Here is a 12,663-nt window from a genome sequence, read left to right on the forward strand (position 1 = left end):
ATTCAATAGTCTATTTCCCCAGTGTGGGATTTGTCACTCCGTGTTCCATCTCAACTCTGCTGAAAAAGAGTGTTGGCGGCCTCAGCGGGGATTCGATCCCACGCCCCGGACATCGTCGGCGCGTGCATGGGTACTGCGCTTGCCTGATAGCTCGAAAATGAGTGCAAGGCGCACACTTTTGATCTGGAAATTAAAAGAGAAGTTCAAGCTTCATCTTGTGCACTTTGTTGCTGCCATATTTTATACTAGACTTTGGACCCCCGCACCACAGCAGTGCCCCGGCCGGCGCTCGAGCGCACGGTGGCACACGAAGCTGAGCAGGGCGTTGCCCGCGGTAGCGCGCACCGAGGCGCCCACGTGGTTCTCGTCGAGGCACTCGTGGCGCACGGCCTGCGTATGGAGCGCGCGCTGCGCCGCCAGCGGCAGGCAGACCGAGTGGTAGAAGCGCAGCGTGTCCGCCAGGGAAGATGTCCACGGCTGCGCACCGAGTGCCTGCAACAGCCGAGAAGTGCTAGGTGACAGTTCAACAGTTAACGCGTGCGTCTCGCGCGTAGGCGGAGATGCCCTGTTGTGCATTTTGAGGCCTGTGGATGCCTTGAACCTTGAATAGCACGTACGCTTGCGGTCATTGGTATGGTATGCAAAGATGTCGAAACAGTCCGACCTGGGGATGATGTGGAGGGCATCACACAATTTCAAATATTGCGGCACACTAGATAGCCTGTGATTCAATTATTTCAAGGCAGTGCCCGATATTTGGGAAACATTTGAAAAGCATGCTATAGTGCAACCTCAGGATTAGTTGTGTCTGATAATAGTGCTAGGTAATGCCACTGCAGTACCGTCAAGATATGATAAGGATAAAGGTTTCATTATTTTCGAGTTCAACTTACGCTATCATCGCTTTGTAACGGCCTTATGCGCTTCTTCCCGCGGTCGCGACCACCATCGTCATGTGAACGACCGTGCGCACCTCTACTGGTGTAAATAAAAAAGCGTTTGTGATTAGCCCAGCGGGCAAGGGCCTGTTACTGCGAAGTTGCTTGGTTTTAGGTTGAGCCAGTGGGTCACTTGGATCATGGGATGCTCCCACTCCCAAAGCCAAAGAGCGCCTGGAAAAGAATATCTGTGGTAATGGTATAGAGAACGTCACGTTCGCACATATTTTTGTCTAAACGAGTGTTCCAAGCTTTTTTAGCATTTATTGCACAAACAATTTGGCACCTTTGTGTGTCGCAAACATTACGGAGCACACAGGTCGAAAAACAAGTCAGATGAAATGCATTACTTTCGTGGCAGTGAGCATGGAGTCAAATGAGATTTCTGCCGCAGGGTCGGCTACCTCAAACAGAAATTCTGAGATTTTCAAAAAGGACTTCGAGACAACTGGTATTACTGATCAACTTATACGCATGTGATGTAACAATGAGTGAAAAGTACACAAAAACTGAGATAGCTACTCCTCGCAAAGCCCACTCGATGTGACTTTAACCTTGGGCAACCCTCGTCAGCGGCAGGACATGAAAGGAAGTGTTCCACATTTATATCGGGGCTTTGAACCGGAATGACCATCTGAATAAGACCTTTTCGTACTGTTCACAACCTTGCCCTTTCAAGACCTAAACCCATCTAGTTTCTGAGCTATACGCCCGCGAAAATGGGGAGAGTATTTTGCGGGGGTATTTCAAAATCACCTTGGAATTCATGACTTTGTAATGACGTCATTCAAACCCAGCCATTCCATAAGCCATGCGGCGATGAGGTCAAAAAATGTCAGTGTCAAGGCGTTGATATCTGGCCTTCGTGAGCACAATTTCTAGATATAATGGCCGTTAATCAGCTTTAAATCAGTGTTGTACACGGTACGACGACGTGACAAACCATGACGTATTAAGGGGCATGTTTACTAAATAGAGACCTGTGCTGTCTAGAGCCGTTTTTCACTTGTAAAGTGTACCGACAGTTATTAGTGATCTGGTCTCATCGTATCTGATGATCGCTCCAATATATTCAAATGTGAAACATTTCCTTCAATACCTGGGCCTTAACCACCTGTTGAACATTTCTGATATGTCAGCGTCGTAATCTCTCACGTCGATTATCAATATCACGTTAGTTATCACGATTATCACGTCGAATATCACGATGCCGCGAAACCCGAAGCAGGCAGCCATGCTGGAACCACCGGTCCTGTGTAACGATCTTGGGCGAACACTTTGCAGCTGAGCTGAGCCTCTTTCAAAAATAATACCCCGGGCAAGTTTGAAAAGGTCGCCGGAACTTGTAACATTCTTACACGAGCCATTTGATAACTTCAGAACCAACAAGCGGAAACAGTTATTCGAGACAGTCGTGGGAACGACTCCATAGTTCAGAGACTGGGCATAGATAAAATTGTAAGTCCCAAGTCGGGTCTCAAAAGGGTTTAACCTTGCGGCAATTCCTTATGATGGCCGAACAGTTAGGTAAACACATCCAAAAATACAAAGGCGAGCTCACCAACGCTGCAGAGGAGAGTAACCTCCACGTATTCTGACAAAATTTAGCGCAAAACCTGCAACGCACAGGGAGCAGCGAAAACATGTGCTTGCTCTCAGCGCCTCGAGGATCCGCCGCCACTGCCCAAGAGTCGCCCATGGGCGCGCGCACTTGGCAGCTGCCTACCTGTCTGTACACGTCGAATACGACGGCGTTTGACGACAGGATGACGCCGCCGATGAGAGAATTCTTGCCGCTGCTCTCGGTCATCTCCGGCCCGTCCAGCTTCCATACCACCTTGGTGAAGGCCGCCAGCGCCTGGACGTGGCGCGCGAACGGCAGCATATCCTTCCGGAAGCGCAGCACGCGCTCCTGCAGCGGCATACGCGTCTCATCCTGGAACGGCTTTGCATACCAGTAGCCGGCCGTCAGCACCACAAGGTCGGGGCAGGCGCCGCCCCGGCCACACTCGTCGGCCAGCGCGTTCAGCACGTTCAGGTACGCGTCGTCCGCGTGCGCGCGCCAGAAGAACTCGACGCGCAGGAGGGGGCTGGCTGCTACGAGGCTGCAGGCGAGCTTCTGCCAGTGTGTGCGCGTCGAGTCGAACAGTTTGAAGCCCTCCGTGCAGAGCGCCGGGTGGCCGACAACGTGACGCGAGGCGTTGGCCACGTCCGGGAACAGATCCTGCACGGGCCGGCCCTCGAACTGCAACTCCAGCTCTGCCGACAGCCATTCGAGCAGGATGCGAGCGCGCGAGTCGCCAACCAGGACGAGGTGTGCCGGCCGTTGGCGCGAGTTGGTGAGGCGCCGCAAGCAGACGCGCGCGTCGCTGACGCCCAGGCTGGAGGCTCCGCAGCGCGGCGGCGCCGTATCCTCCGCCTCCCAGAAAGGGCGCGAGTCGGACAGGCTGAAAACCCGGCTGCAGGTGTGGTCAGAGTGCAGATCAAGGCTGGGGACGGAGAAGAAGGCGGAAGCCACGTCCCCTGTCGGCACAGACACATCTGATCCGATGGGTGGTGTCATCACCGATATCAGAATGTGTATGGCTGCATCAATGGCGCGACAGCCGTCATTTCCACCTGCATTTGCTGTTTTACACGATCGGTCTGGCTGCGGTCGCACTCGCATCAGTTCCTCAGTTCATCTGTACGGACTGTGCGAATGTGACAAAAATAAACAGAAAGATAACAAAAAATGTCCCCGTCCCCGTCCTCCCTCTCCCTCTCCCTCCCCTCTCCTCTCCCTCTCCCTCTCCCTTCCCTCTCCCTCTCCCTCCGCCCTCTCCCTCGCCCTCTCCCTCTCCCCCTCTCTCCCCCTCTCCTCCTCCCCTCTCTCCCCTCTCTCCCCCTCTCTCCCCTATTCCCCCATACTCTCTCCCTCGCTTCTTATCGCCCTCTCGCCCTTCTCTCCCTCTTCTCTCCCTCTCTCTCCCCCCTCTCTCCCTCTCTCCGTCTCGTCGTCTCTCCGTCTCTCTCGTCTCTCCGTCTCTCTGTCTCTCTGTCTCTCTGTCTCTCGTCTCTCTGTCTCTCTGTCTCTCGTCTCTCTGCTCCTGTCTCTCTGTCTTCTGTATCTCTGCTCTCTGTCTATCTTGTCTCTCTCCTCTCTCTCTCTCTCTCTCGTCTCTCTCTCTCTCCTCTCTCTCTCTCTCTCTCTCTCTCTCTCTTCTTCTCTCTCTCTCTCTCTCTCTCTCTCTCTCTCTCTCGTATTCCCAGATGTTTTCAAGCTCACCTTCTTCCGCTCCATTCCTGACAATAAACAGAAGGGTACAAATGACAGCGGATGCGAGTAGCAACCACCTAGACTTTGATTCCATTCCTGCGCATGTCTGTAACATGAGGAGTGTCTTAGCGAGCAGGCTGTGAGAACCATGTCCATTGGATTAGGGGATGGCAAGGGCGGCTGCTAAACCTCAAACTTCGCGGCATCTAGCTTAAGTTTGATTTCTAAGCGTTTCACTAGGTGACACTCATCATGTAATGAAGTGACCATTCTTTCTTTGTTGCGTATAATTTCGATAGCCGGAAACCTGAGGAACTCAGTGACATCTATTTTGAACCTATCTGGTTAACCGGTAACGTTCCTAGGAGGCCATTGTTCAGGCGTGCTCGGGACGAGTACGATTTTGTAGACGAAGGCGATATTTTTGAAGCCGAGTGAATAAGTAGGCCTTAAGTATAGCTTTCATCGTAAGGAAAAGGTCAGCCTAGGTCATTGACCCTGTCTGATATCCAGTATGACGATGACTTGTGAGAAGTCACAAGGGCTTGGGTATTCCGTGCAGGTCTCTGGCCGAACGGCAGTCAAGGCCGAGGCCACGGTCGCGCCGGCGGGACCACCGCGCTCTGGCAATGGGCGGTGGCGGGAGAGCAGGACGAACAGCTGCCTGCACCAGGATTTCAACGAGGGCACCCAGCCCGACGAGCCATTGCAGGACCACAGTGCATGATGCCAGAGAGGGAACAGGCAGAAATGAATGAAACTTAAAGGGAATGTTCCACATTTGAAGATACTGAAGCCAGAGCCACAGCCATCGGATACCAAGAAATAAGCTCACATATGCCTATTGGTATGCTTCCAAGAGGAAAAGGCTGCTCTAGTTGATGGCTGTTGCTATCACCTCAGCGCCTCTCTGAAACAAGGGGCTCACACAAATTCCGTTGGTATCTTGCAAAGGAATGTTGGTGAAAAACTAATAACATAATAGCTCGTCATGAATATATTTCCATCGACTGGTACACTTGCCATTTCATTCACGAATTCATATAAATCACTTGTGGTGTACTCATTTCGTGAGACGGCCCAGCACAGGAACGCAACTGATCAACTTTCTATTAAAATTCTGTCCATTTTTAGATCCTAGAATTCTTTGCGTGAGTTCCTAACTAGCAGGTTCCTTTTTCAAACATAAGGATAGATTACTCAAATACTGCCGATCGACTGTTGTTACGAGTTCTGTTGTGCCTCGTGTAAGGCATCCTACATAGGTTCCACATTTCGGAGCTTGCGTCGTCGCGTTCAGCAGCATTTGGATCCATCTGTCCGGAGGGGAAGATCGTTTGCAAGACCTGACTCCTCCCCACAACACATTCCAACACCAGAACATTCATTGATATGTGACACCCCAGTTTTGGCTTTCAATTTTAGTACATTGTGCAGCACATCTTCTTCGCTTGATTTGAAAATCTCAGAGTCTTTTTACGCTTTTAAGGAACGTCCAACGCTAAATTCGATGATTTCATCATATCCATTAGAAATTGTGCTAAACTAAACGATTCACGCCTGGAGGATTGCGGACGGGTGGTCGTTTGTTATTACATGACCTTGTGTGGCATTTTCAATTAATTTGTGTCATGTGCGTGTGTTGTACCATCGTGTTACCATTAGATACACTAAAGTCATGCGTTCGGCACTCAGAGACACCCAGGCTTGTTAGGTTTCCAAACATTCCAAAGGCTAAGACCGTTGTTCCTCCTCAGTTGCTCGCTACTTTCTCCTCAGCCGTTGCTGTGATTTCTATAAAAAATGCCACAGCTGAATTCCGGGCATAAAATCACTCAATATTGGTACCTTCAGCGAACTAAAAACATAGTTTGCTACTTCGGCCCTTTCACCTGTCGGTTTGTCGTGAAATGACCAGGTGCTGATGATACCACGGAGGTCAGACGGGGATCACCTTTATCCGGATGCGTTTCCACTGGCAGCCCAGTGGGAAGGAGCAGGAATCTCGCGCTCAAATACCATCCCCTCACACAACAAGGCATCCAGTGAGTCGGCGAGGACGGTGAGCACGGGTGCCGCGTCAGAGGCTCCAAAACCTGATGCGGCGCGTAGGCAACTGTGCTGAAACTAAAAAACTTTAAAGAAAAGCTTTTTAACTTGTCGCCTAAAAAACTTAGCGCAACAAAGTGGGTTATAAGAAAAAGTCAAAAGACAAAGAGCCAGTGGAGAAAAAATCAAATGATAACAAATTAATTGGCAAAGAGTCAAACAGGATAAAACTCAAACAGAAGCAAGGCAATGGGTCCAAAGTCAAAACGACATCGAATAAAATGGCATAAAAGTCAAAAGCATTTGAGTTAAATACAAAAATTCAAACAGCCAAGAATTTCAAGGCCTTTAAAGCTGAAAAAGGTAGAAGTCAAAATGATAAACATTTAAAGCAACAAGTCGAACAACAAACATTCCAAAGGAATAAGCGTGAAAATGGACAGCGGCGGAGCAGTGTACACAAATCGCTTCCCTGACTTTCACAGGGTTTCAGAACACGCCGAGGGCCCCTGGTCGTGGGGGAGCGCCGAACGGAAGAAGAGATGAAGCCCGTCCCGTTCAGCCGGTTGGAATAAGGCGCTTATCGGCTCCTTGACTGTGCAAAAGGAGCATAGGCCGGGTCCCAGTTTTGGATCGAAGAGGGCCATCTCGCGTGATGGCAAATGTCTGCAATCATGATGATTTCTGTGATATGATTCCTTTTAACCTTTCTGCTTTAGATCCCCTCAACCATAAAAAACCATCGTGACACAAGAGCATTCCTCCGACGGGAAGTGCCGCGGTTTTTGAGCTGGTGAGAACTTTTCAAGTGGCTTTGAGCACTAGACAAAACTCTTCGCGGGGCAGCCTCCTGGACGAGGCTTTCTAATAGGTCTCCCAAGCTATGGAGGGAAGAATAGAAGTGAACCCTGCAACAACTTAATCATCATTATATATTCCAACACTCCATAACTGTGCTGCATTTCCTTAACATGGAGAAAATTTCATAGCAGGGACTCTACGTCAGTGAGTCAATGAGTCCGTCATTGACTAAAAGGCATAACAGATTACCCCTGTCCCCGCCGATAATCACAATCGGCCAAACAATAACACCCGCACCGGATTGCAATGCGAGTTACACGGTGAAGTGCTGACCCACAGATGATATAACGGTTGCAGCGGATATCATGGACGCGTTTATGCCACTCTGGCTGCTTTTCAACTGCCGTCTAGCACTTCTGAGGCGCGTTTTCTCTTCGCAGTATTCTGCGCCTGCTCGGGTGCACCGTGCCGCTGCAATGGGCGGCCAGGTGGCCGGCAGATGCCAAGCCGCCGAGCGCCTGGTCGCCCGGCCCGGCCATCAGATGGCGCTATCATCGGTTTCTCCTGAATGCGACAAATAATTTCATTATTTTTTAACTACAATTCATGTATATATATATATATATATATATATATATATATATATATATATATATATATAAACTGAGCTTTACCATACGATTGAAAACTGGCAAGGTGCCTCAAGTTGAGATAACTTAATGTTGGTCTCGCCTAGTTGATGTTGGTAGGCGAAATCAACGAAGTGACGAAATCTTCAAAACAATGAGCCACAAGAGATTTGATTGCATGGTTTTGCCATACAGCACCCCAAGACCCATGCTCAATTTAACAACGGTGATGACCACTGGTTTATGTTCCTCGCCACTGGTTGTTACCTATCAGGGGTGGAACTTTGTATCTCTTGGGGGTCATGTCCCCCTAATGTTGAGCTGCCTCCCAATGTTGAGCTGGGTCTCTTCAATGTTGGGCAGGGCCCCCCTTATATTTGGCTGGGCCATCGCTATATTTTGCTCGGCCTTCACAACATGGAACCTGACTCCCGATACCCTATCAGTTTTTTTTAGCTAAAGTTAATTTAAGATTTGGTATGGACTCACAAGGGCCTATGTGAAACAAAACCCGCAAAAAATCGGTCTTGCGACTTCTGACTGGCACAGGCCACCATCTCATTGTGAGTGCAGATCGCTGTATCATCGTTTTCATGTCTTTTGTCATTGGCAAGAGGGTCTTAACTAACGCAATAGGCCTTTTGACATTCGAGGCCCCGCTCCTGTCCCTGTTCAGCAAAGGTGCCTGTAGGTTCCGGACACGCAGCTTCAATTTAGTTCCTTAAACTCATCTCATCATCCTTTTCTGCTTGCCTCTGCCGCGCCGTATTCATCCCCCGCTCTTTTCCTCTGTGTGAGCTCTCCCCGCGAAATCAACCGGCAGTGCGCCACATGAGCCCATCGAGGATACTGCTTGGTTTGCATATAGATCTTAGTTATGCTCGATTATGTGTCGTAATTGTGCATCATGCATGCTACTTTTAAATGTATTGAGATTATGTGGTTGCGGAAAAGATGTTATTTATACGTGTTTATAGGTTGCTTTATCGTTGCAGAAGCCGGCAGGATGATGGACGAATACAGCTTTGCGTAGTGCTGGAGCGACTTCATCTGCACGCGGAGCCAGGAGCTATTTCTTGCCGCGTTGCAAGCCGTGAGAATGGGTGTGGATGCTCCAGTGCCCATGGCCGACTTTAGGCTTTTTGGCGACACGGGGCCCGTGTTGGGCACTAGGAGCCCCTGATCAGTATAGGAGTCAAACCAATGCACGCCCTTTCGTATTAATATTTGCAGGCTAGGCCCCACACCGACTTGGGAAAGATGCCCCTCAACCAACACCGGCGCACGACGGGGCGTTCGGTATTTCCTACTGGTTTCTGTTCCTTTATCTCCGGCCTGCCCTTTGGACCCTTCGATCGGACCCCTGATTGTCGCTCCCTTCGGAAGCAGAGGTCTCCTCGGGACCTCGGGACCCAAGGACTTGAGGTAGATCAAATGTCAATGTCCTACCGATGGTGGTTCTTGGTTCCTTCCTACCGTCCTTGGTTCCTCGTGAAAACATAAACATGTGGAATTGTTGCGCCCTCTTGATTTTGAAGCCGCTGGAAATTGGAGGCTATTGTGGTGTCTCTAGAAGTGGGCACCAATTCAAAATACAAGTTGTGATGCCCGAAATGGGCGCATCAGATATTTCTTCGACGAGAGACCCTACTTAGGACTTGGTCAGGGTGTAAGGCATAGAAGTTGCATTAGCCCCTGATTCTGGTGCCCTCTGAAAATGGAAGTGTGGGGTCCCTGGAATGCCCCGTTTGGATTGGGTGCATATTTAATAATAAAAGTTATGATGCCCCAAAATAACAGTTTTTGCGACCCATCGCCGAATGAGCCGGTCTCGCATTCCCCCAAGGAAAGATAAGAGCATTGTGGTGCACTGAACTTTGTTGTCCCTTGAAAACAAACGTTTTGGGACCCACTGTGGCGCCCCATCAAATCAGAGGCCTACTTGAATAATGTACATGATTTTCCACGCTGAAGGACTTGTGGTGCCCTTTTTGGAAGGGGTCGATCCAAAATTAGGTCAGGATAGACGGCATAGAAATCGTGGCGTCGCTTAAAATTGAGGTTTTGGCACCCTTCCAACCGCTCGCTTGGACTTCATGCCTAACGTAAATAACTGTTGTGATACTGCGAAGTGAAGGTTTTGATGTTCCTACCCCGAATGGGTCGATCCATGACTTTGTCGATTGAACGTCACGGATATTGCAATTTGCCCTGCAATTTGCTGTCTATTAAAAATAAATGTTTTGGGACCCTTCGACGTGGCACCTGGAACTGAATATCTCCGGCAAATAAAGGTTATAACCACCCAAAATGAAAAATGCTACTGCCACTTTGCCGAAAGCTGAGGGACGTATCGCTCCGGAATTTCGTCACGGTGAAACACACAGAAACCACTTATGAAAATAACGGTCGTGATGTCTCGAAATAAACGTTTTGGGGCACCTCGCCAAAGTTCTAGGATTTCGTTCGGGGTAGGAGGTGCCTCTTGAGAATGAAAGCTTGCGTCCCCTTGTGGTGCCCTCTGGAATTGGGTGCATCTCGAAACAAAGCATGTAGTGTGAGAAATAATGGTTTTAGTGCTCCTTTGCCGAATGGGCCGATCCAGGAATTTGTGAAACAAGGCACCAATATAGTGGTGCCCCTGGAATTTGGTGGCTCCCGAAAGCGTAAATTTGGAAATTTTCCTTTGCGGTGTCCCTGGAATTTGGTTCTTCTTGGAAATGTAGGCTATGTGGTTTCTAAATGAAGTTTTGGTGTGGCCTAAGGCGCTCGCTCATGAGTGGCTTGAGGGCGGGTGGCATGGCCCCATACCACCGACCACCCACCCTTAGCGTACACCCCTATCTGTGTTTTTCATTACAAGCAGGCATTACGTCATCAAATTTAGACAGTTCCGGAGCATTGCCATCGTGTCATTCAATGAACTATCTTTTTAGCCCCATTGATTGGCACTTCTTGGAGGAGCCCCATAGCCACTTAAAATCGCTGCCTTCCCGCAGCCTCCTGGAGCGGCCTAGAAGCGGCACCATTTGTGGACACGTGCGGTGTCCACTATGACAGGCAGGTGCTGTGGCCAGGTAGTGGCTGGTTCAATGAGTCATCTTTGAACCAACACAGGATGAAAAATAGGTATCTTGGATTGTCAGCAGCTGTGAGACGATTATGCAGAAATATTTCTAAAACATAAACGACCATCGTCTGTCCCATGGCCATTCTCAAGACATGGGCTCTGGAGGATGAGCGCAGCTTGTTATATAGAGTACAATCAACATACTTGTGTAGTACCACAACTTTGTTTAATCAGCATCTCCATGTGTACTGAAGGTCGTCAACTTAAAATAATAACTCCGGACATAGTGCCGAAAACAGGAACTGCAGGCATTTCTTCCTAACACCAACTTAAGGTGGACACAATTCGTGAAAAATGCTGCTTGGAAACAGGGCGGGCAGGGTTCACGGGCACGGCCCCTCAATGAAAAACGCGAAGTTCCACCGCTGTTACCCACCTTGGTGCAACAAATGTGCAGGGGCTCTCCTCTCTCACACACCACAGCCAACGGTATGAGACGACCTTCGATAGGCACGCTGCTGTCACGTCCGATGGCCACCTCGGGCACAACTGATCTGATCGGGCACAACTGATCTGATAGCCAACTGATCCGAATCGTGTGCACCGCGCGACACGGTGCAAAGTCATAAAGGCGTGACCGCCGCTGGCACCGGCTAGGCCCAGATTAGAGAGGCAGCTTTTGAATCCGCCAGCCCGGCACATCTGACTCGGCAAGAACCCAGGGGTTTTCATGACGTGGCGGGTTTCTGCGGTTAAAGTTGTTTGCGACCGAAATAATGCATTTTCACTGGTGCATAAGCTTACAGCTCTCCAAAAATCAGGGTGTCTTGCCATCAAAAGATACAACTATCGAAAAATTTAGCCTTAGTTTTGATAGCAGGGTCATTAGTGACAGAAAGCCGGTGGCATAGCCTGTTTGCAGATGGCACACCAGGAAACCAGGTTGCACAAATCGGGCAACTTTATTGAAACATGTCACCAAAAACGTCAAAACTAATTGCCCAAGTTTTGAAAGCTTAGCCCTTAGGCCTCAATGACTGGAAATTGCATGATGTTCGTGCAATTATGCGATCTTACTTGCGATCTTACTAGGTCTGACCTTGCAGAGAACACAACCATCCTCGCTTACGGGAGCAGCCGTCGGAAGCCACACATCAGTGAGATCGTCATGATTCAGATGCGCGAGCATTCCCTCAACACCCAACAGGAGCAATCGTGTGATATGAGCACGAGCAAGATGTGAAATGTCAGGTCACCTGAGCTGATCTTACTGTTTCCACTTTATTGTTCAAGGTATTTCTGTATGGTATTGATGTCACTTTTTTCCAAATTTACACACGTTGAAAGGGTGCTAAGAGAACAAAACATTAAATGTTGAAGCCATTTTCGCTTGGAACGAACTAGCGAGGCGTTATACTAATGGGCGTTAACATCTATTTGCACGCATGAAACGAAGGCTTTAGCGCCCTTGTGCCACGCTGGTTTCACAAAATTTGATCTTGACATCTAGCTGATGTGTTCCTTGAGCGAAGAGGAATAATGACGCTTCGAATAGGATGGGTATCATAATTGTGCTGATGTTAGCGTCAAACGGATCCTCGCTGCGATAGTGACACGATGGTGATGTGTAAACGTGATGGGAGCTTGCTTCACCTTACTCGCCCCATCGGACTTTAGTTTCACCTTCACATTCTGTGTTTGACCTGACTCAATAAAGAATAAAATTTCGAGACATGTGAACTTGAAATGTTTACCAAACAAACCTATACGTGAAGTCGCTACCTCGTCACAATTTGCTATAAATGCATCTGATATTGCACGTCTCTATAGGTTGAACGGTGTCTAGCATACGCTTATCAAAAGAACTGATTTTCTGACAAAGGATTTCCACATCCTGCAGAAGCCACTGCAGCTGAT

The 12,663-nt window shown here is 49.1% G+C and overlaps 1 protein-coding gene across 1 annotated transcript; it reads right to left on the minus strand.

The window, feature by feature from the left end:
- Nucleotides 1–240: 240 nt before the first annotated feature.
- On the minus strand, nucleotides 241–3,501 carry LOC119108174 (uncharacterized). The gene is made up of 2 exons (XM_037231752.1): nucleotides 2,665–3,501; nucleotides 241–492 (listed from the first exon to the last, which is right to left on the minus strand). The coding sequence occupies exons 1-2, from the start codon at nucleotides 3,499–3,501 to the stop codon at nucleotides 241–243; spliced, it is 1,089 nt and encodes a 362-aa protein (XP_037087647.1).
- Between the last annotated feature and the right edge of the window lie 9,162 nt (nucleotides 3,502–12,663).

Source organism: Pollicipes pollicipes, unplaced genomic scaffold, assembly GCF_011947565.3.
Source record: "Pollicipes pollicipes isolate AB1234 unplaced genomic scaffold, Ppol_2.1 Scaffold_6686;HRSCAF=7923_pilon_pilon_pilon, whole genome shotgun sequence".
Classification (NCBI taxonomy): Eukaryota; Metazoa; Arthropoda; class Thecostraca; order Pollicipedomorpha; family Pollicipedidae; genus Pollicipes; species Pollicipes pollicipes.